At 39.8% G+C, this 23129-nt stretch overlaps 4 protein-coding genes across 4 annotated transcripts; 2 read left to right on the top strand and 2 right to left on the bottom strand.

Moving 5' to 3' along the window:
• The first annotated feature begins 52 nt into the window (after positions 1-52).
• On the top strand, positions 53-2132 carry LOC138208796 (uncharacterized). Its single transcript, XM_069166915.1, has 5 exons — positions 53-320; positions 409-609; positions 748-953; positions 1616-1765; positions 1924-2132. The coding sequence occupies exons 1-5, from the start codon at positions 184-186 to the stop codon at positions 2130-2132; spliced, it is 903 nt and encodes a 300-aa protein (XP_069023016.1). The 5' UTR covers positions 53-183.
• plrg1 (pleiotropic regulator 1) lies at positions 1777-7761 on the bottom strand. The gene is made up of 15 exons (XM_069166914.1): positions 7615-7761; positions 7295-7401; positions 6386-6522; positions 6157-6210; positions 5961-6054; positions 5768-5858; positions 5555-5653; positions 5349-5441; positions 4514-4663; positions 4281-4382; positions 3567-3669; positions 3331-3439; positions 2753-2892; positions 2446-2639; positions 1777-2347 (listed from the first exon to the last, which is right to left on the bottom strand). Exons 1-15 carry the CDS (start codon positions 7621-7623, stop codon positions 2288-2290), a joined length of 1542 nt encoding a protein of 513 aa, XP_069023015.1. The 5' UTR covers positions 7624-7761; the 3' UTR covers positions 1777-2287.
• Positions 7762-9170: 1409 nt separating this feature from the next.
• fgg (fibrinogen gamma chain) lies at positions 9171-13110 on the bottom strand. The gene is made up of 9 exons (XM_069168155.1): positions 13003-13110; positions 12867-12914; positions 12583-12769; positions 12362-12446; positions 11744-11874; positions 11275-11408; positions 10452-10636; positions 9994-10271; positions 9171-9796 (listed from the first exon to the last, which is right to left on the bottom strand). The coding sequence occupies exons 1-9, from the start codon at positions 13063-13065 to the stop codon at positions 9618-9620; spliced, it is 1290 nt and encodes a 429-aa protein (XP_069024256.1). The 5' UTR covers positions 13066-13110; the 3' UTR covers positions 9171-9617.
• An 8332-nt stretch (positions 13111-21442) lies between these two features.
• On the top strand, positions 21443-23129 carry lrata (lecithin retinol acyltransferase a). The gene is made up of 2 exons (XM_069167611.1): positions 21443-21982; positions 22977-23129. Exons 1-2 carry the CDS (start codon positions 21449-21451, stop codon positions 23127-23129), a joined length of 687 nt encoding a protein of 228 aa, XP_069023712.1. The 5' UTR covers positions 21443-21448.

The raw sequence follows: 23129 nt of genomic DNA, 5'->3' as shown, positions 1-23129 counted from the left end.
TGCTAGCAGCCCCCGTAACCAAGCAACAGATGCAACCTGAGCTGTATGAGTAAACAAGCAGCATAGTGACCAAGTCTCTCTTTGTCTGAGTTAGTTTGTTCAGCAACTGTGGGCAAACTGCAACTCAGAAGTGTCACAAGATTAGATAAATTATAGTGGAAATTTTTTTTTTTTTTTTTTTAAATGCCATCTCATATTATGCTCTCCTACCAGTGGGATGATCAGGCTCTGGTGAAGAAGATATACAACCGACTGAAAGATGATGGGCTGCCTGTGTGGATGGACGTCGAAGGAGGGGTGACGGGGAACATCAATGACGCGTGAGTACAGAGGGCCGATGATACATGGCAATCAAAAGATAGGGTTAATTACATATGTTTTACATGCTGAAGCTGTGTGTGTTTTCAGGATGGCGGCAGGAGTGGAGGAGGCTGCAGTGATTTGTCCCTTCATGACTCCTGCTTACCAGGCGTCCCGCAACTGTAAGAAGGAGCTCAACTATGCAGACACAAGGGAGGTCATCATCTTGCCCGTCATGCTCACCGACAACTGGGAGGCCAGTGAGTGGCTGGGACTGATCACCGCAGGTTTGCTGTGGGTGGACTTCAGGTGTGGACACCTGGCAAAGAGGCCGGGGGACACATTTTCAAACCTCTTCATCCTCCATCGAAAGAATATATTCCACCAGTCTAACCTGTGTGCTTAAATATCTCGGCTGCATTACATGTGCTGTTGTTGCCGTTACAGAAATGCAGAGGAGGACGAGGAGCGCTTTGACCTGTGTCTCAGGTCTCTGGAGGAGGAGATCATGTTCAGTGCCGGTCACCTGCTGACAGTTGAAGAGCTTCAAGGAGAGCTGGTGGATCAGGACGAAGCAACCAAACCACGTTTGAAGAAGAAAACAGGCCGAGGCTTTCGTCACGCTCTCTCGAAGCTCTACATCCTCGACTCGGGTAGATGTGGAGACAAAACATTAAGAAACAACAACATTTACTCGGCACGAACCACTGACACTTGTGTCTTAAAGGCTTAATTCAACCATATACCAAGAACTTCTTCCTCACATGCCCTGAACCACAGTGAGGATTTGACAGAGGATACTTGGTGATTTAAATAGCACCAAAATTTGGTTTGATATAATGAAAATATTAAAGATAAAGCTTTTCACAACTTCACTTCATTTAGTTGTAAATACCATCAATCAATAAAGACCTGGAAAATAAAGTATTACTGTTTTATTTCCTGGTTTAAAAGGTCAAAATATGGTTTCATGGTGCTCTTAATCATACCAGAAATAAAATTCTGGTGGGAGAACTGTAAATCCTATATGTATGTCATTATTGTATTAGCAGAGTATAAAAATGACATTTCTTTAGTCTTTATAAATTTTTTGTTTGGTAGAAAGTTGTTTTAATGAAAACTCTTGCATTATCCAGTTTAAGTGGGACAGTAACTGGAGCACATTCATAGAAAGATGAGTTGTTAAGTCTTTCTTCTATCTGCACATCTACAAAGCCCTTTAAACTTTAAGGGACTCCTGATATTTACACACTGAAACCAATCTGTGATCTAAAACGTATGTTGTTTCAAGAATACGTTATATTCTCTGGTGCAGAACTCTCAGGGGAGCAGCTAATGGAGCCGAGCGCTGACAGCAGGAACACAGTGGAGCTCAGTGAGGCGGCTGGAGATCGCCGTTACTGGGAGGAGATTAAGGGGCACGGCTGCAAGTACTACAGGAACGCTGTCACCAACAGATACCTCGGTAAACAAGAATGTGAAAAATGTGGTCTTTATTAAAACGGAGAAAAACAAACTTCACATTCCCAGACAGAAAAAAAAAAAAGGCGATGTTTGTGTCCATGCCTGGACAACTGCCGACTCTGGAGTCAAGAGAAAATCATTTTCTTGTTCCCGCTGCAGGGTTTGACCCCGACAGCAACCAGGTGCAGGCTTCAGCCTGTCCTTCTCAATCCGAAGAGTGGATTCTGTTGGTGGACCAGACGGGCCAGAAACATCAGAGAGCCATCATCATCAAGAACAAACAGTCGGGGAGCTTCCTGGCGGTCCGAGACGGCAGCTTTACTGGGCTAACATCATACAACGAGGACTGCAAATGGTTTCTAGAGTAAAGCAGGCTGTCAAGGTTGCGTTAGTTGAGGGGAAGTTTGCTTGGTGAGAAAAGCTCGAGCAAACACAATTTTCTGCGCGTATCTACAGCTGAAGTCGGTAGAAATCAAAATTGCGATTGTTACTGTGACAAAAGGAAAAAAAATAAAAAAAATCTTTAGAATCTTTTTCTCTTGAGGATTTCTGGTTTCCAGTTGACTGGGTGACTTTCTTCTGTCTGCAAGAGAGAAAACGGGGTCGTCAAATGATCTTTCTGCTGCACGGGAATCGGCACAGAAACAGAAAGCTCAGTTTAAATGTGATGGTCTGACTCACAGCCGTGTCGTCCTCTTTGTAAACTTTGATGGTCTTGTCGGCCTCGGCGGTGATCAGTCGGCTCTCCGAGTTGTCGAACATGCAGGCAAAGATTCCCGACTCGCTGTCCAGAGAGCCGGGCTGAACGGCCGCGTGGATCCGCTGGAAGTTGTAGCCTGTCCTCCAGTCCCACATGTGGATGGTTCCGTTGTCAGCTGAAAACGAACGTGTACGATGAATCCTAAATCTGAGCTTCAGGTGCAGTAAAATGACTTGTCAAACCAAGCAGGATGAAAAAGAAGGTGACGGTGCCGCCGCTTGTTCTCACCTCCAGACACCAGCACGCCGTCCGAGTTGACAGCCAGAGTGTTGATGATGGCGTTGTGGCCCGACAGGTTCTGGATGAAGCTGCCATCTGGGAACATCCACTGCTTGATGTTGTCGGCAGATCCAGAGGCAAACGTGTACCTGTGAAATGCGGAATGTGAGAACAGTATCTTATGAATTACAACCAACTTTTGTAATAATGAAAACAGGGCAGAATTATCATCGCCGCACTCAGATGTTATCCTGTTTCAAATAACTATCACTTTCAAGGAAGGATGCAGAGAATGAATTTTCTTCGTTCTCGATTTGACCTTTTTTTAAAAAAAATTAATCAATAACTTCGATTAATAAAATAATCAATGATTGATTAATAAATAAATGCATTGATCTGGAACAGCAAACATTCTTGAGAGACACACGATGCCGGCCAGATTACATTTTTATAAACAATGTTTATACTGGACACATCTGCAAAACACTGCAAATGATTTTCTACCAAAATGTATTTGGCAAAACAATTATATACCATTAATGTATTTTTTTTTTTTAGTCAACAGTAACTGATGTGCGTCTACTCACTGTCTGGGGTGCATCACCAGAGTTCGCACAGACTTCTTGTGGTTTGTCAGAGTTGCTCTGGTTTTCCCAGCGATCAGATCCCACAGCCGGATGGTGGAATCGTGGCTGCCTGTAAAAAAAAAAAAAACAGTCATTTATCAGTCAGGGATTCATAGAAAAGAGACCACTAATGAGCTTCAACCTAAACTTGTCAGACTGATGAAACACTTGGTGTTAAGATTTAAAAACACATTTACCGGTGATGATCTGTGGCTCTGCCGCCTGACACCTCACCGTGGCCACAGTGTTTGTGTGGCCGGTGAGTGTGTGTACGTTAGCTTTGGTCCTGATGTCCCACACCTGCATGGAGGGGAGGGAGTCCAGTTCGTCAAAAATATTAAACTCAGCAGAGGCTCAAAGACCCGAACATCGTCTTCAACTAGTCCTCTGGAGGAGAGATGGCGTCTCCATAAAAAAGACACGATACATGACCTGATGAGTTTACGGCAGCGACATGGTTCACCTGAACACAACATTTCCTTTTTGGCATCAAGACAGAAACATGAATGTGATTTCAACTTGAGTGCAGTTTAGTTTGGGCCAGAACGAGTTTGTTATTTAACTATTGTTGTATTGTTCTATGAGGGCTGTGTAGGCGGTAGATGCTGATATCTGACAGCCAGAAGTTAGAAAACCATAAACATAACCGGAAGAAGTGAAGGTTAAATTGCTGTCTAGAAAACAGAAAGTGTCGTCAGAAGCAAACCAAATCTGATGTTTAGTTTAAAAAAAAGGAAAACAAAAAAGTTTAGACTCTTCTGGAGCCAAAATCGTTGACTAAACTTTACTGAATAAACGGGTTATTTTTGAATCCATGTGACCGTAGTTCACCTTTAAGTTCATGCTTAAAGTGTATATAAAGTGTTTTTGATCGGTACACCGAGCACAACACGCGCAGAGGAAGAGCTCACCCTCGCTGTGGCGTCTCTGCTGCACGTCACCAGCACATCGATGGTTGGGTGGAGATCCAAATCGTACACAGCGCTGAGGTGTCCGTGGTAGTGCCTGATCACCTAAAACACAGACCGATGGAGTCACTTCCAAAATACAACAAACAAACAAAAAACCCGTCTGTTTTTATGGCCTTTTCAAACATTCAATAACCTCCTCCTGCTGCCCACAGACTCTTTTTTTAATGGCGTACCTTGTTGTACTCCAGATCCCAACATTTGACCTGCTTGTCTTCTCCACAGGAGAAGAGGTACGGGCTGCGGTTGCTGACTGCAACACCGCGCACCGTGCTGATGTGTCCGGTCAGAGACAGTTTCAGTTTGCCACTGGCCAGGTCCCAGATCTGTGGAGACAAACAGCCGTCGAGTCATATTCAGATCATTGTAGGACATTTCCAGGCATCGTCTCTAAAGAGCGCCACACTGAGGTGAAAGCTACGGTTGCAGATACAGGGAAGAAAAAAAAAAAAAAAAAAAAGGCCTTGCGGTATTGTTTGACTGTCCGAAATAACATTTCTAAATGTGTGGCTGTTAACGGCAGTGAATTAATGCTGCGGCTGCTATCAACCTGCACAACATACAATTGATTAAATGGGTTTATTAAAAGGATTCAATAAAATCAGGGAGAGATCAATAAGAGAAGTGACTCATCTGGAATACAAAGAATTCACCAGGGCAGGTGAGGGCAAAATAAAATACACATTTTAAGTCACATGTCAGTCTTAATCAGTGACTTTCAAGTTGTCATCATGTGACCAAAGTGAGATGACTCATGTCAAGTCTTCCAACTTTAATTTGCAGATGAAGACCATCACATTCAGTTTAAAGCTCCGGAGGCAGAAAGTGGAACTTAAATGAAAGATTTTCTGTCAAACCGATGTCAAAGATGAAATACGCGCCAATAACTAATTGTATTGTAATTAAGAGGAAAAAAAACAACTATGATAATTATTTGAATTTCTAAACAGAAGAATAAATCACAGACATAAGTGACAGTTATAAGTGGAAGTTATTTTCAGCTTGACTCACCTTTATAGTTCTATCAGCAGAGCCCGTAACAAACCACTGATTCCCGGGTTCCACAGCGATGGACCTCACCCAGCCGAGGTGACCACTGATGACCTGTCAGATTAAAAACATGCGACAGTTACAAACGTCCCAGAGGAAGCGCCCTCTTACTGTCACTGGGTCACAAACAAAGAAAAGCAAAAACAGTCCAAATTATTTGTAGCTACCCGAAACAGTTTCCAGGGTGGATGCCACTGGGGTTTCGGCATCGTTGGCGCTCTCCTCATGAGTGCAGAATTTCTGGTGCCTCCTCCTTCCATGAGCGACTAAAAAAACCCAAAAAACACAGTAATTATCAGCTCGGCTCTTCTTTCAGAGGATGTTACGAAGATAAACAAGTTATCAGGTGGAGTAAATGAGGAGATGTGCTGCGCGCTTACCACTGCAGTCGGAGGCGGGTGAACTCTCTCTGCTCCGCCGGCGTGTCGATGGATGTCACCAACACTGGCTGCGGTGCGACTGGCGTCCTGCCTGCAGTTGTCCGACAGAGCGAACACGGTCCATCACTTAAACTCAACTGTTTATGCCAGATTACTACCAAAAACTCCGACACTGTGTTGGGGAAAGGCTTACCGAGCTTGTGAGGGTGGTAACACCAACGCCATGGAGTGCACGCCTCCCTCGCTGGGATTCCTGTGCATCTTTGTGTCAGCAGTCAACGCCACTCCTGTTGAGGGAAAGCCACTGGTTTATACACTGGAATGGTGCTGATGCAGTTATTGAAAGGGCTAAGAATGATTTGAAGTTTGAGTGCATTGAAAGTAATCACCAGGTCCAGAGGGGTAAGCATGCGTCCCGGTAATCAGGTATTCTGGGTCATCACCTGAAACACACAATAAAGAAGCGCCCCGAAGTTTAGTTTTGGAACATAAGTGTTAAGGGAGCCAAAGAAATGAGCTTAAAAGGATTCCATTATTAAGACTGAACTTTAAGGAGGCAATTTTCTACTTTCCCCCCATGTTTTCTGTTAATCGAGTGTGACCACGTTTCCTCCTCACCTGGCTGTGTGTAGCTCTGGTGGCCCTGCATGCTGCCTGGATGCTGTGACACTCGGTCCTTCCCTTCCTTCAGGACGGGCATGTGTAAAACAGCACCGTACTCAGTTTTCAGTTTCACCCCCATCTTCACCTGGTGGCTGAGATTACAAGAGACACTGATGCATTTCCCTTCATGCGCTCATGACAAACACGTTTTCACACAGGGCCATGTGGGTTTGGATTTTTTTTTTTCTCCTTTAATAATAAAAACCTTCATTTAAAAACTGCATTTTGTGTTTACTTGTGTTATCTTTGACTAATGTTTAAATTTGTTTGATGATCTGAAACATTTAAGTGTGACAAACATGCAAAAAAAAAAAAAGAAATCAGGAAGGGGGCAAACACTTTTTCACACCACTGTAGTAACCTGAATGTCTTTTGTAATGGAGAGTAGTGATCAGACAAAACAAGACCGAGGTATTATAACTGACACTTTCTATGTTTTCCGACACCTTGTAGACAAACCCAGTAATTGATCCATCAAGAAATAATTGCGATTATTAATCAGCAACAAAAATAATTGTTGGCTGAAGTTCAGATGTGTTTCATAACGTGCAAAGATTTTAGGAAAATCCCATATTTGAATAAAACAAGCTTACAGATTAACAACATTTTACACATTACGATCATACTATGATAATGACTTTCAGTAATACTACCCAGCTCTTATTAGCAAGTAATATCTATAAACTCATTAATTGGTCTAAAATTAGAAGTAAACAGACATTAAGGACAACAAAAAGCTGAATATGGACAAGTTTCTCCTTATATTCTCCTTTTCTGCACAAATTAAAACGTTCAAACAGAAACGAGACATATTTCTTCTCTTCTAAATATTTATGAACATTAATTATGAGTCGTTAAATGTACCTTTCATCATCCAGTGCGATGGACTTGGCATGGTCGGACACAAACATGTCATGAGTCCTCTTCAGAGACCTGAAGACCAGAGTGTGGACCGAGTGCTTCTGGACATCCTGTACAAAAACAATACATATATCTTAAAACGCTGAGTTTATTCAGTAAAAACGACGGTTACATTTACGAGTTAGTCTTCAATTCACTACAAAAGTTACACAAACAAGAAACGTGTCAAACGCAGGTCGTCCCAGATATTAGCCGGGCCCGTCGCGTTACACCTGGGCGGGAGCGAAGAAAAAGGCCACGAAACACTTCAAATATTGTCTTACCTCAGTCATCGTGCTGATAAAGTTTACTGATGCGATACTGTGGCTGGAGAAATTACAATGTTCAGTGAATACAGCTTGGTTGCGCTCGAAACAAAACAAAACAAAAATCACAAACGTGAAAACATGACCACCGGTAAGAAAGCGACGACCGACTGCCCCGGAAGTAAACAAGGCCAAAAGCCGGTAGAAAAGTATCAGCGCCACCTACCGGCCAGGAGGTGTAAACCGGCATTTCAGCTAAATACACCCAAACATTTTCTGTTCGACTTTTACACAGTATCTCCAAGAGAAGTGTGGACATTTTGAATTTTCGCGAAAAATTCGTTTGAATCTTTTGATACACTGATGAATAAGGCACTTTGTAGGGGGCACAGGCCAACGTTTGGTTTTCCGACACGGCATTGATTCATGGTTAATCAATCCAAGAGTCAGCCAAGCTGGTGCAGTGAGTGGTTTGCCATGTTGCGGCATAGTACACCAAACAATCCTGTTTAGGGCCAAAATCATCCTCAAATTTTTTTTTAAATTTAAAATTATTATGAGACCACTCTCAAAAACATCTTTTGCTTTTAGACACTTCGGTGAGAGTTGTATGTATGTTGGACTTATTGATGGACGCTATTATTCCCTATCAAGCCATGCAAGGGGATTTGTCATTTGGCACAATCACTTACCATTCACGAGGTGGAATTTGGACCCTAGAGATAATCAAGTGTGATAATGCATGGGGACAAGTACGACCAGTACACGAGACACAGTAAATAAACTGTGCAAATTGAAATCAAAACAAACACTAACTGTCAGAAGTGGTTTCATGTCCACAGTAATTCTGGAAACAACTATCCCATCATTTAGTTTTACAGAGTATAGTTCACAAGAACAGTTAATCTGGGCCACTAAAGTGGGGCATGCTTATACCAACCCAAGATAAGCTATATGTGATGTACCCTTGACGTTTTGATGAGAAAAAAAATGACATGATTAAATAATATTGTATTCACTAAATAATTGTTTCAGCAAATTATTAGTCGTTAATAAATGACAGAGACACATGCGGGCTTGAGGGACATGCAAGTTTGATATTAAAAAAGCTGATAGAACAACTATGATTTACTGTAATGCAGAGTCTGTAAAGATCACTTAGTTTCAATAATAATACTCCTACTCATAGAGGAATATTTTTAAGTGGTCTTTAGTAGTGCTTTGAATCACTGCCCAGGCTGATATTTTTCAATTACTGATTTTATAAAAGAGAAAGCATGGAGTGTTTCATTTCTTTGAAAGCTGAATGAATTTAGTCATGCATCTTTTAAAACTGGCAGTTCATTTATTTATGAGGTCTTTAGATCACTAATTTTATTCAAAAAGTTTTTTTATTTTGATATAAAGAACTGTAATTTTACACTGTTGTTTTCCTGTGTGTGCATGCATGGTTATCACCTATAAGAAAATGACCTTGGACCTGAAATTTTATGATCAAATGACGATAGTTGGGCAAGTTGTGTCACAGTGGTGTTAATTATAATACAGCTTAAATAAAGGACATGGACAACATATTAACATCTGAGAGGGTATTTATTTCAGGCTTGTTGCCTTGCATTTCACAAAGGTGAGTAACCCATTTCTGGACACATGGTGAATAACAACAAAACATTTGGATTTCAAATTTTTGTTGTGCAGTCAGACATATCACTTTAGATTATTGTATTATTTCGTTATACCAGGTATGTTTGTCTCCTCTCTATTTGTTTATAAAAGAGCTGCTTGCTTTACGATAGGTTGTTGTGTCATCATCATCCATGTTTTAGTAAGGAAAATTACATTTATTTAGAAAATGTGACATCAGTATTGTGATGACTCAGATCTCTATAACATGCATACATCATAGAAAGACACATCATAAAGTCAGAAAGATTCCATGGAGGAGTCTTTATTTGATCTATTGGTGGTTTTCAGGGCTGTTAATGTGTGCAGCTCACAAGTGTGTCTACTTTTTAAGCTTCTCAGAGTCCGCCGAACTGTTTCACACCAGCATTCTGTCCACCAGCTGCTGTGATGCGGGTGAGGGGAATGATCTTCATGGTGGTCTCTTTCAGGGAGTACCAGCGGTTGTGCCATGTGACCCAAATAATGCCGTTGTCGTAGCCAAATTCACCCGCATCCTTTTCTGTGTACCTGCCACCTGCAGAAAGAAAACCAAGCCAGTTCAGACCTCCAATGACTTTACAAACATCAATGGAGAGCAGTTTGGGCCCTGTTCATGTTTGCTGCTGTGTTGTTCATGTAAACATAATTATTTTAATTAACTTTTAACTGCACACATTATGCAAATGACATGAATGAAAGGACTTGGCAGAGGTTTTAGCCCGGAGGTCTTACCCTGGTAGTATTTTCCGTTCAAATGTGCAGCATGACATCTGTTCATCCACCAGCCAGAGCCGTCCTGCAAAGCACAGTTGCCGTCATACTTGTCGTTGTCTTTGTCAAAAGTACTGAACTGCATGCCGTTGTGCAACGTGTAGAACTTGTCACTGGGGTCATCTCCAAAGTCAAAGCCAGCGAAAGCATCTCCTGCGTCTCCAGCGAGGTAGTAGCCATAGGTCATACGGTACATGTCGACCTCCGGCCCAACGCTGAACATGGTGTAGTCGGCATACCTGGAGAAAGAACGAGTTTGTGTTACTTATTGGAAATCTCTGCTCAGTCATTTGGTTTTTATTTTTCAAAGGTACCCTCATTATTGGAGGGTCATGTTTGCCTTGTTAGCAAGTCCCTCTGCCCCCCTCTTACATAATCCGTTATCATCTGCGTGTGTGTGTGGGTGTGTGTGTGTGTACTTTTTGATCCCGTCCCAGTCAACAAGCTCTATCCTCAGCACAGTTGGGATGGTCGAAGCGGTCGTCAGCAGGTGGGTCTTCTCATTGCCGAGCCAAAACTCTGTGGTGTCGTCTGGGGAGAAATAACCGAAGCCCTCCTTGTACTGGGTCCAGTCCTTGTGGAAGTCCACGCTGCCGTCTCGTCTCTGAGGACAAGAAAAAGTGATCAAAATTCATGGACTTGTTTCTGCACTTAGTCAACAAAACATCTGTCAAATCCCTACAGATTTGAATGCCCTTAGTTGACAAAGAGACTGTATGAAAACTAGTAGTGGAGGGAGGGTGTATGTGTATGTGTGTGTGTGTGTGTGTGTATATGTGTGTGTGTGTGTGTGTGTGTGTGTGTGTGTGTGTGTGTGTGTGTGTGTGTGTGTGTGGGAAGGGGGGTTAGATGAGACGGGAGGGCTGAGTTGACCTTGTACAAGTATAAACTGACAGCTGATTTAATACATAATATGTACATAGTGTTTCATTTGCATAAATAACTGCTTTTTTTTTTGTTCAAATACAATATTAATATCTAAAATTAGCTATACTAACTTTACATTTTTTATGATTTGCCTTTTTTGGTCATTGAGTCTTTGCAATATTATTATGAGCTATTTCAAGTCAAAGTCTAAAGAGTAATGGCACTGGGGCACTGGGGGAGGCCTTGCTTTTAATAATTTTCATACAGTTACTATCAATTGATTACTTTGAGGATTGACAATTACTTTTGAAAATATAATGTCAGGAGATTTCAGTTCAAGATGAAGACAATAAAAAGCCATTGAGTGATGCGTACCCTTTGTATCACCGTGAAGCCACGTCCGAAGCTGTCAATCTCACAATAGACCAGGAACTGCTGTGTTGCTCTCTCTGGTTTCACATAGTAAAGCCCACTGGTGGTGGCGCCCTTGTTTGCAACATCCTGGCAGTCTGAGGAGAAAATAAATCATAATAAAAGTTAGGAAATAAAATATCTGGTTGACTTCTTTAATTCCTTCAGGTAGTGCTCTTATAAATATAATAAATCCAGAAATAAAGGACCAGAATAATATCAAATTGTCAGTCTGATTTATGTTTTTAGTCGGTATGTCCTTTAAAAATTACGGTCACAACACATCTAGAATAAATATGTTTACTCTGCTCTGATGGAGCATATTGATTTTAGTCTAAATAAACACTGAACAAGGACAAATGCAGATGAGGCAAGATTGAGAAACGTGAAATAGGAATGGCCTGAGGGTCACTGTTTTATTCTTTTTTTTTACCTGTTCCTGTGGTGGTTTGGATCTCGACTGGATCTTTGCAGGGCTCGCTGCATTTCTGCTGCAGCTGAATGGAGAGTTGTTTCAATTCTGCCATTCTTCTCTCATTGGAAGAGATTGTACTCTGAAGTTGGCTGGGAAGAGGAAAACAAATGGATGGACTGTAACCTAATCGAATTCATGTCTTGAACACAGATATCAAACAAGTTAAATTGGGACCCTCAAAGATGTTTTACAAAACAGATAAGAAGAAAATGCTACTAAGTAAAAGAAAAAAAGTAAATTTAGAAAAAGACAATCAAATGACTAAAGTAGTAGGAGGGGAGAGATGTGTGGGTGGCAAATCTGTCCATGACCTGTGTTCAGTTGTGTGGGTAAGGAGTAGTCTGTGCATTGACCTGAGGGCGTGGGTGGCACCTATGTTCAAATGTTCCTTTTCAAATAAAAGCTTTGCATTTAAAATTTTAAAAGTATCAAAATTAAAGCATGTCATAGTTTCTCTTAATGTGTTGTTAATTAACTAATGTAAAAGTATAGAGTGACAGAAAGTGGAAATAGTCATTACTCTCCATCTGCGTGTGAAGGTGTTGTATCATTGCGTTCATTAAAGGGGTAATTTACAATATTTGCTGTTCCTGTGCGACAACGGTCTTTTCAAATCGGAGGACATCATCCAGAATGGTTGTTGACTTTTTGAAGTATGAGTCTGAAATGAAAAAGCCAGACGATGAAGACAAAGAATAATTTAAAACAGGTAAAAAAAAAAACGTCAACATAAATATTTAGGTGTCCATTATTATGGAGATTAAGATGATTTTATGGTGCTGTGTTTTGTGCGCTACCTGACTGGGAACTCTTTTGAGCTGCAGTAGATGAATCTCTCATGTAGACAATTGTTTCTTCTGACCCTTTAGTCAAATTTGCAATTGCTTCTAGTTCCCTCAGCATTTCATCCAAATCTGTGTCCACTGCTGGCATGTACCTCTGCAGGTAATCAGCCACTCCACATGTGGTGGGGCAGTACTTTCCCTAATCATAGACAGAGTGTAAAAACACATTTATGATAATGTGTGAATACATACACAAATACTAACTCACAGGGCTGCAACACAAACTTTGTACTTACAAAGCCATCATTTTGGGTGCATGTTCCAATGTTGTCTCCTCTGATTTGCTACAAACACACAAAAAAATATTTAGATTTTGTGGTTCAACAAAACTGCGTCAGTCGAATAGAAAATAATATCTAAGCTGTGACTTACTGCTGATGTCAGGGAGAAAAGTAACAGAAGTCCTCCTGCCGCAGCAAGAAGTGATGGAGCCATTTTTGCTTCGGCCACCCGCTGTGGTTTTGTCTTTGAGAGTGAGGAGCTGCTCGACTCTGTGGGGTATTTATCTGAACAAGGTCCTCAGTTCAGCGCTTGATAAGGAGCTCTTTGGCAAACATCACTTTGTGAGTCAAACATCAACATCGGTCACTTCCCAGATTTGACAGGACCTGTGACTGACAGCTCTCGTTAAGGTATTAGAACACAGCTGTGAGTTGGCCACTAACAATATATTTGTGTATATCCCACGTAATGATCATGAGGCAAGGTTTTAAGAATGATGACGTACTTTTGTATGTTCATGACTTTTGTATCAAGTAGGTCTACTTGATGGTATTCTGGGATTTAGACAGATAGTCAATAAGCTTGTTCCGATTGACGACTCTGATTGTAACACAGTTCATTTACCTTTCTTATTCATCACTTGATGGAAATCTGATCTCTGCATGAGTCATCGCTCAAAGGTACAATGTCAATGCCATCCTCTTCAGCAATTTTACAAGAAACTTTAACTGGGACAGGACAGGACTGAGGCGCTTGCCTTGAGTGTAATATTGCGATTATACAACAAGTTACCAACTAAATAAAATATGAAAACAAAATATAATCATATTGTGGGGCCATTCCCTCTCAAAATCTAAAACTTTTTGTTACCATGGCAATACATGGGGCAAGACTAACAACTGGAATACGATCAGTCACGTCAATAGAAGCGAATGTAATGTATGCAATGTTTACCACTCCAGGAAGTAGTCCGACCCTTAGTAACGCCGTAACAACAGAGACGAGATCAAGTCCGGTTTATTGCTTTCTCAAACTGAATAATTACAGCACATAGACACACAAGTAAAAACAACATTAAATTGCATATTATATGAAATTCAATTCCAATTCTATATTCCCATTGAGAAGGCGGAGTGATATTTCTAGTGATGAGCAGGGTGTGATGTCATGCTGATCTGAGCACGGTCCAAATATACAGTTGACCAATCAGATCGCTGGGTCGGAACTACTTGTTGTATAATAAAACATTACTATTAATGTATTGTTGGAAAATAAGAACATGGAAATGGGAAATAATAATTTATATCAAACTTATATTTAAATTATATGAAAAAAGGAAAACTTCTGCCGAGAAAAAAACACGTTACAAATAATCACAGGACAACTCCTCATAGTGAGTCAAAACTGTGATGATATACTTTGAAGTACTTCCAAAATCAAAATTATGATTTTCCCAGTAACTCATGATGATGACTTACCAACTTTGACCATTTGAATCAGATGCTGTTTTCCAAATGGCGTTTATTGAGTGTGTTAAACAGAGGGCACAAAACACTATAATTCATGGGTAAAATAATTAAAGCAGTAGATATTTTGGCGGGGGATGTATTCACATGCTGAGGTTATTTCTGGTAAGTAGATTGAGTGTGCAATTTGAAACAACTCTACACAGCCAAAATTCCTGCACAAGAAAGAGTCCTAACATGTTAGAGCACTATTTGTTAGTGTAAGGGAAGTATGTCATTTGGAACGAAGCAATTGAGTGTGAAACGCTGGACACTTTCCACACTCAATAGTTGCCATCTTTGCCAGCTGTTGCAGAACACCACACAAAAGTGTATATTTTTCACTAAGTACGACTAAGTATTTATTGTGCGCGTTAAACAAAGGGCACAAAAACCTGTTTACGGAGGTAAAAATGTTAAAGTGGGCAGACATGTTAGCAGGAGATGCATTGAAAGGCTGCGATTATTTTCAGTCAGTGCAAAATGTCAGTATGCAGTTTGAGACCACAGTTCAAGTACTACACAAGCAAGTGTACTAACACGTAAAATGACTATCTGTTAGTGTACTTAGGGAAGTACGACATTTGGAACACAGCCATAATTTTGAAATTACAAGAGATGAGATTTAAGCAAGCTCTTAATTTAAAGGTTGGCTGCACTTGTGTGTAAAACCACTAGTGGGAGTGAAGCCACATTAAACCAAACTCACACACACTGAAACAGCGAACACACAAAGAAAGGAAATCTCCTCAGTCCCAACCCTGATGAAAGCTCAGATATGATTAATTCATAATTGTGACATTTTTAAGGTCAACCTTTGAACATGTGAAATCATGTAGAAAACATTTCATAGTGGTCAATTTTTGTTTCGGTGTTATGAAATTTATCGAAAACCCAGCAAATAACAACAGGCAGGCTCGTTTGTACAGTAAATGGTGGTATCACAGATTTTAAGTAATATTATAAAGTATATTTCATTTGCCCATTCCTTTACATGAACATTTAGCCCCATTCAATCCATCTGGAATAATCTCAGTATGGACGATGAGTTCATTTGCGTGCACAGGGAGTTGTTGCAAATGAAATCTTGCAGCGGAGAGAAGGTGAAAGAGACAAATAACAATTAACTAAAAAACAAATGCAATTAATTAAAGTATTTGGTTTTCTGGTAGAGGTTTTCTGGGGTTTGGGGGCTTGTTGGGGAAAATCTCCAGTCTTTACTTTTAAACCATTAAAAGGGATATTTACGTTTCTTTTGAACATTATTGCTTGATGAAAATGAAGCATAAATTGATGAATAAGTTATTTACATTTTTTTTTACAGTTGTTACACCTGTTATGACCTCAGTTTTTTTCAAGTCCTGTCTCCAGCCTGAACAAGAGCAAGAGCTGCATGCTAAATGCAGAATTAGCTTGAATCAGATGATGCCGTAACCAAACAGACAACATGTTTGATTTCATACCACAAATTTAACAGACACTGCATTTGGTGATAAACCAATAATCCATCTAATGGCATGTTAAAAGTGTATGTAAAAGTCCCACAGGCTATTTCACAGCTATAGTACAGTGAGCATGCCCAATCACCTCTTGTCTTGGTCATATTTAGCTCATCACATGGCTCCAGTCTCATCATGCTTTGCTTGTTTGACTCACAGTTGATGGAAACACGCTCGTGGTGGCAGATGAGTCTGAGGCCTGTTTTCCAGAAAGTATGTCACGTGCAAAAATAAGGGGATTTTGAGGGTGCAATGTGAGAAAATGAATGGACCTCTGACTCAAATCATTAAGTATATGTGGGCTTTACCCCCTCCACGAGTATGCTATGACGATATCAACAAGTTAACATTTTAATGACTTTAGTTAATATTTCAGTCTGATCCTCTGATATTTTGTATGCTGTAGAGTTTTAAATGATTGTAATTGCCGATGATGGTTATTCAGTGGCTTTTCTCCAAGGTGTTGCTGTCAAATGCACCCCTTTTTATTACATCAAAACAAACAGTGAAGATACATGTGATAAAATAAAGCTTAATAACAGTTCATCTGGAGGCCTCATGTTGACATTAGATGATAAATCTTACCTTAACTACCTTTGTGTGACCCGGTTTTATTATGTGGTTAAAAAAACAGGCACAGGACAGATATAAAGCCTCGCTGACCTGAGAATGAACTGCCAGGCCCATGAACCTAAACAGTGCTGAACTTTTGCTGAACCGGCCTCTTTGTTTTGACACACCAGATGGAAAGTGTCTCTTTCTTTCTCTAAATGCCATGAAAACACGGGCCCTCTCTGAGCACTGTGTCCAGGATGTTAAGATGTGTTTTGGGCATCTGTTGCCTGTGCATTCAGACACTGATGCCAGGCTGACATTCTGACATGTGTGTCACTTATCAGGATGCAAAGTGACAGAAAACCAATTCAGTGCTATAAGATTTTCCAAGTGTTCATACTGCAAATTATGCTATGGCAAAATATTGCTAAATCACTGTAATTCCTGAAAGAATTCACCTGTTCAGGGAATATGTCCAGCCAGCAGTAAACAACTTAAGTTCTAAGGCTGAAAAACAAAGTCAGCATAGCTCACAGGAGGTCTGACCAGGAATTAAATTTAAAGAGCCTTGTTATGGTCCCCCATTGGCCAGAACTATAAGTCTGGAGCCATTTGACCGTGGTGTAAATCTCCCCGGGATGGAGGGCAAAGGTTTGTTGTAATGCCATGTCAGGGTTCAACATGCAGCCACAGATTGTAAGTCGACTCAGCTGAACATGGTGTGATCCCAGTGAAAAACGTATAGCGAGACTGACACTTTGTTGACGCACATCATAGAGGACTTCGGTGTAATCAGTACATCATTTTACTAGAACAAGCTTTTGTTTAATGCTGAAGTTTTCAGAGACTGCATTTGTATCTATAGCTGCTTTGTAGTTAAATGTTTAATTTACTTACATCTATGGGTTCATTATGTGAAATTAGACTTTTCTGTTATTTTTACTTTAAATAATCATCCTTTCATACTTAGTACTTATCTTCTACCCTGACAGATTTGTGTTGTATCTATTTGCTGTTCGCTCTATAAGAAATAACAATTTGTTACAAATTAATATGTTAAATTAATTAATTAATACAGAATATGTAACATGTTAGCTAAATGGTATGAAGCTGGCATTATTCTATATTTCTTTTTGCCAATAAATCACACAAAAAGACCCAAACTAACAGTTTGTCAGTCACTCTCTTCATACTTTCTGACTTCTGTACCCTCTTTGTGCCCGTCAGGCTGATTGGTTTATACTGAAGATGTAAATCTTTAAATAAAGGTCATTCATATTTTAGTTTTTGAAAACAAATAATTTTCTAAAACCCGGGCACTTTGGTTTTGCTCTGATGTTCCTTTGACAGCAGTAGCTCACTGGCTCATGGGTTCTTGGACTCACAAACAAGCTATAATCATAAATTAAATCAAATCGTTTTGAGGGGATTATCGGACAATATGAAAAATACAGAATATCAACAGCCTTATGCGTTAATCTTTACTGTTGTCATTGCTGCCCAGAGATATTTTGATTGCAGATACATAATGTGATATCTGTTTCGCTCAGATTACTGACAGCCTGATGTTTGGTATTTGGGTTTTTCATTCATTATAGCACATTTAATGGATTTTTCAGGTACATGTATGTAGAGACAATTTGTCATACCAACTATTTGACACATTAAAATGTTCTCTTTTGGATTCCCCTTATTAGAGCACACATTTTAAATGTGTAACCTTATTAGTGCACACAATTTAATCTTTACGCCTATGCGATATCACTGAGGTCATGTCCTCCGTGTTTACTGAGTCAAAACCTTAGAGGGAGCAGATTCTGGTATGTTTAGACTTGGTATTTAAATCTGTTTTCTTTGGGAGCAATAACTGACTTAATAACTAAATAAATAATGAATTATTTTTTAAAGATGTATTTCATTTCAGAATTTCAGAGGGTAGTGAAACAACATTTACATTTTTATTCTGGGAAACAATTTTTGTCTATTGGGGCCATTGTGTTCGAGGGGCAGAAACCCTCTCTAGCTTTATGATTAGACTCAAAACGTTCCTTTTTGATAAAGCCTATAGTTAGGGCTGGCTCGGGTAGACCTGAACCAACCCTTAGTTATGCTGTTATAGGCCGAGGCTGCTGGGGGACCTTGTTACATGCTGAGCTTCTTTTCTTTCCTCCTCCTCTTTAACTGACTTATACCTCACCATCCTTTTCTCTCCCATAGTTTCTTATTATTGTCTGTTGTCTCTCCATTCAGTTCCCTCGCTCACGTAATTTCTCTTCTTTCTTTTGCAGATGTCCCGTCATGGAGCTGCATGTCTCTGCCCTGCGCTTGTCGTCTCCACCAACAGTTCTTCTCTTCTATCTCTATGCTGTCCTTTTGTCTGTCTGCTCTCCTCTCACCCCAACCGGTCGAGGCAGATGGCCGCCCACCTCTGAGTCTGATTCTGTCGGAGGTTTCTTCCTGTTAAGAGGGAGTTTTTCCTTCCCTCTGTTGGAGGTTTTTCTCCCTTAAAGAGGAGTTTTTTTTTTTCCCTCCTAGCTTATGTGGGAATTGTTGAATTGTTGAATTGTTGAATTGTTGGGTTTCTCTGTATAATATTGTAACGTCTTGTTGTAAGGACTTTAATGCCATGAAATAACCACGACTAACGATTAACAATTACATTAAACATAACTAATAACAAGAGTAGTCATTATAATAAAAGGCATTTCAATTCTCTTTTTCCCCCTCTCTCTCTTACCACGACTTGGCGCTATATAAATAAAGTTGAATTCAATTGAATTCAAGGATACTTTTAAGAAATATCTACTGGACATGTCCATGAGTAGTGTGGAGGAACATTGTATTCTAGGCTCTCAGTTGGTATTTTGTAATGAATGCTCACTTTGGTTCACAAGCAATATAAAATCCAGAGTAGTTTCTTAATGCTCCTATTGCAACTGGAATGTTGCATTTCAAGCTATATACAATAGTTTAGAGGTTAATGAAAAAGTCTTGAAACTAGTTTGTATAATTAACTTAGAGATTTTTGGTCTAGGACAGTTGTAATCTTTTAATAGTAATGTAATTCATTAGTTTGATATATTATGGCCTTGCTGACACACTTACAACACAAACAGTGATATACGAGTATGATTCCTGTATTTGCTTATGAATTATGAGTGTATCACATGTCCTGTAATGAGCTGTATAACATAGAGCTATATAGTAATAAATCAAACATACTTCCTAAAAAGTGGGGTATGCTTTGTGGCTGTCTCACATACTGAAAAAGCAGATGGCCTCAGTTAAATACCAGCAATCATTCATCCTTTTTTGACAACTTTACAGAATGCAGGTCAGCATATGTACTGTAATAATTGATCCAATAACATGAGATCAAAAAGGCTGCAGAGTTTCTAAAAGTGTTTTCTGGGTTAAACGATGAGTGTGGAACTGAAGGCTACAGGATTAAGGTAATCTGGTCAATGGAATGTTTTATCTCATCAGACGGTTCCTCTGGGAAAGTTTGAATCATCAAACACAACCTTGTTTCTCTCCAAGACTGATCCTGAACACGACAGACTGACAACAAAGTCCACTGCCCACAAACGCTTCATTGTCCAGTCATTGTCTGGATGTTAATTAAGTGTTTGATTTGAAATGATCAAAAAAGACGTTAACACGAAAATGATTAGTTTTAGCAAATTGGAAATAGCTCAAATGAGACAAATGTTTTTCTTTTTAAACCATCTTTTATTTAATGTTATTTTCTTTTTTCTAACAACTTTTAGTTTCTGATGGCACTCTATGAACCCAATTTAGTGCTGGAATGTTTTCAGCTCACATATGAAAGGCAATATTCAAGAAAGTTACTCAAGTACAGTACTTTTAAAATATTTGTCGTTTACTGGTTATATTACCTCACTACGTGTCAGAGAGAATTAGTGTACCATCTGAGGAATACATTTAGTAGTAATACTTCAGTGATAATGTTAATGCTATTGAAAATTTGGCTTTAATACTTTGTATTTTCAGAGATCATTCATAAAAAAACAAAATCAAAAACAGTCATCCACTTGCTACTCTTTATAAGTGAGTTTGGGGATGTTTGGTGGTAGGGCGTGTCAAAATTTTGTTTGTTCAAAGTGTTAAATCAGAGGACTGGATATTGTGTAGACATGTTACTTGTGTTCTTAATGCTCTACCCCACTTCCACTGAGTTACAATAAGCACTGCCCCAATGTAAATCATACCAAAACAAAACGTGAAAATAAAAACTTTGTCTTAAAGCTAGTGGCTGCTGGTCAGGACTAGACACATTGAAACAGCATTCAACAACTATGTGAGTGCAGATAATTGGAACAAATATTCTTCAATGAATTTTCTCCACGTCAGTTTAATTTTCTTAATAACCTTACATTTGTTCTCTTATCACTTTTGAAACTGATCTCCGTACCATTTTCAAACAAGGCACCATTTATAAAGGCTTTACAGACTTTTGTGACAAATCATTTAGGTACTGATCTTCCTTAGCCTATAGAGCAGTTAGTAAACAAAACAAATAAATCTTCTGAATAACTTAAAACTGAAGGGATTTATTACGAGTTACATCTTATAAATCCTTATTGAAGAATGACCTATTAAAAAGATGCTGAAAATGATCATACATCTCTTTTCAACACCACCTTTATATGTGAAGCACTTTCAGTTGTACAAATAAACACATTTACATTTTAAATCTTAATTCTTGTGACCTGCTAACCTAATAATGTCTCAGCTAATTAACACTGTCCTTCAGCATTTCATGGGAACCCAACAAAGGTGGTTTAGAGGAGAACAAATGCACATCTGTGCACCAAAGGGAAACAAAATGCAGCAAGAAATAAATACAAGAGCGTGACGAGGTGAAAGAAGAAAAATACGCACGTGCACACGGTCACTCGTGGCCAATCCTGTCTCTAGGATTTCAGCTGAGCTCACTCTCCACCTCGTTCCAGTGAGGATAAAAAGCTCGTTTCACTGAGACACTTACGGATATTTGCCCCTAAAACTCTCACAATGCTGCAGCTGCTGACTTTCCTGTTGGAGAAGTTATCTCTGCTCTCCAAGTTCAAACTCTTTGAGTCCAGCCGGTTGGACGCTGAGGACCGGGAGCGCACTGCGCACGGCGGTCCACCGCCTCCACTCCGGAGGGGAGACCTGCTGGAGGTTCCCAGAACCCTCTTCACTCACTTCGGCATCTATTTAGGCGACAATAAAGTAGCTCACCTGATCCCCGACATCCTCCCTATGCTTACGAACAACAACAAACTCATCAGCTCTGTCATTACAAACAAGAGACTCATCATCGGCTGCATGTACAAATGTGCCACGGTGCGCGTGGACACTCTGGAGAACTTTGCGTATGGCTCCAACATCCTGGTTAACCGCCTGGATAACATAGTGAAGACGCGACCATTTCACAATGACAAGGCCGCCAAGAGAGCTGAGAAACTCATCGGTGACTTCCCGTACAGTCTGCTGTGGAATAACTGTGAACACTTTGTGACATTCTGCAGATACGGATCTGCAGCCAGTCGGCAAACAGAGAAGGTATAGTCTTCAACATGGTCTTTGAATGGGTGCAGAATTAAATGTCGAACTTAAAATCGGTCCTTCGTGACATGTTTGCATGACAGATATCTTGGACATATTTATTTAGCTATCTGCAAATTGAAAGATTATGGAGATAAATGTGTCCTGTATTCTGTGTACATCATCAATACCATCACCACATCACTAGAAAAAGACAGGCTGTGTTCAGGTTCACACTCTTAAAAATTGGTTTGGAGTTAAAACCATGGCCGAATTAAGTATTACAGGCCCTGCAAGCAAAACAACCAGTAGTGAGTTAATAAGATAATACCTGAATCCAGGTCTTGTGTTTGCCAACTTTTTGGGGGGAACATATACCATGTGAACACAATATAAAGGTTTAAAAAATTTTTTTGACCACTTTACAAGACAACTCCACAACTTTACTGTAAGTTATAATCAGAGTATAAAATGATAAGGAACACAGATTCTGACACATCTTGATTTGTGATCGGTTCACTTCATGATGGTTTAAACAATATCCACAGTAATTACACGTACAGTATGTCACCTGTTGTAAACTGTGAAAGTTCATATATTACTGTAAGAAAATCCTATTATTTTATTGAATTTTAGCATCTGCAATAAAGAAAGAAACCCTGCATGGCCCACCTTAGTTCACATTGTACCCAAAAGATGCATCTTTTCCAACCAATTCTGCAAATCAGATCTCTGAAACCAAATGGTGATAATTCACTAGATAATGCAGAGAGCATTCCTGAGAGTCTTGCAGACTCTGCCTGACTTGAAATCTAACTTGGCCTCAAGTAAACTCAGTGCTGAAGCTGTTGTGTTTATGATTGACTGGAATCATTTTTTTAAGTGTCCTGACATATTTGGGATGAGAAATCAGCCAATCAGAAACTTCCAAATAATCTATACATTCTATAATCTAACAACTTTAAGTGGAAAACATGATCTATTTACTATTTCTCATTTCTTTTTCTTGCAGTTCTGCGAGTGCCTGAAGTTTGTCATCAGAGACCAGCGCAGCATCATCATTTCAGGGCTGGTTGGAATTATCACCATTTTCTGCTTTGGCATGGCCCCTTCGACTACATTACCCACAATTATTATTCCCTTCACTCTCTGGATGGCTGGTTAA

Source organism: Embiotoca jacksoni, unplaced genomic scaffold (genome assembly GCF_022577435.1).
Source record: "Embiotoca jacksoni isolate LCO1_2020_lvr unplaced genomic scaffold, fEmbJac1.0.p SCAF_4, whole genome shotgun sequence".
NCBI lineage: Eukaryota > Metazoa > Chordata > Actinopteri > Embiotocidae > Embiotoca > Embiotoca jacksoni.
This window is presented reverse-complemented; position numbering and strand designations above follow the sequence as displayed.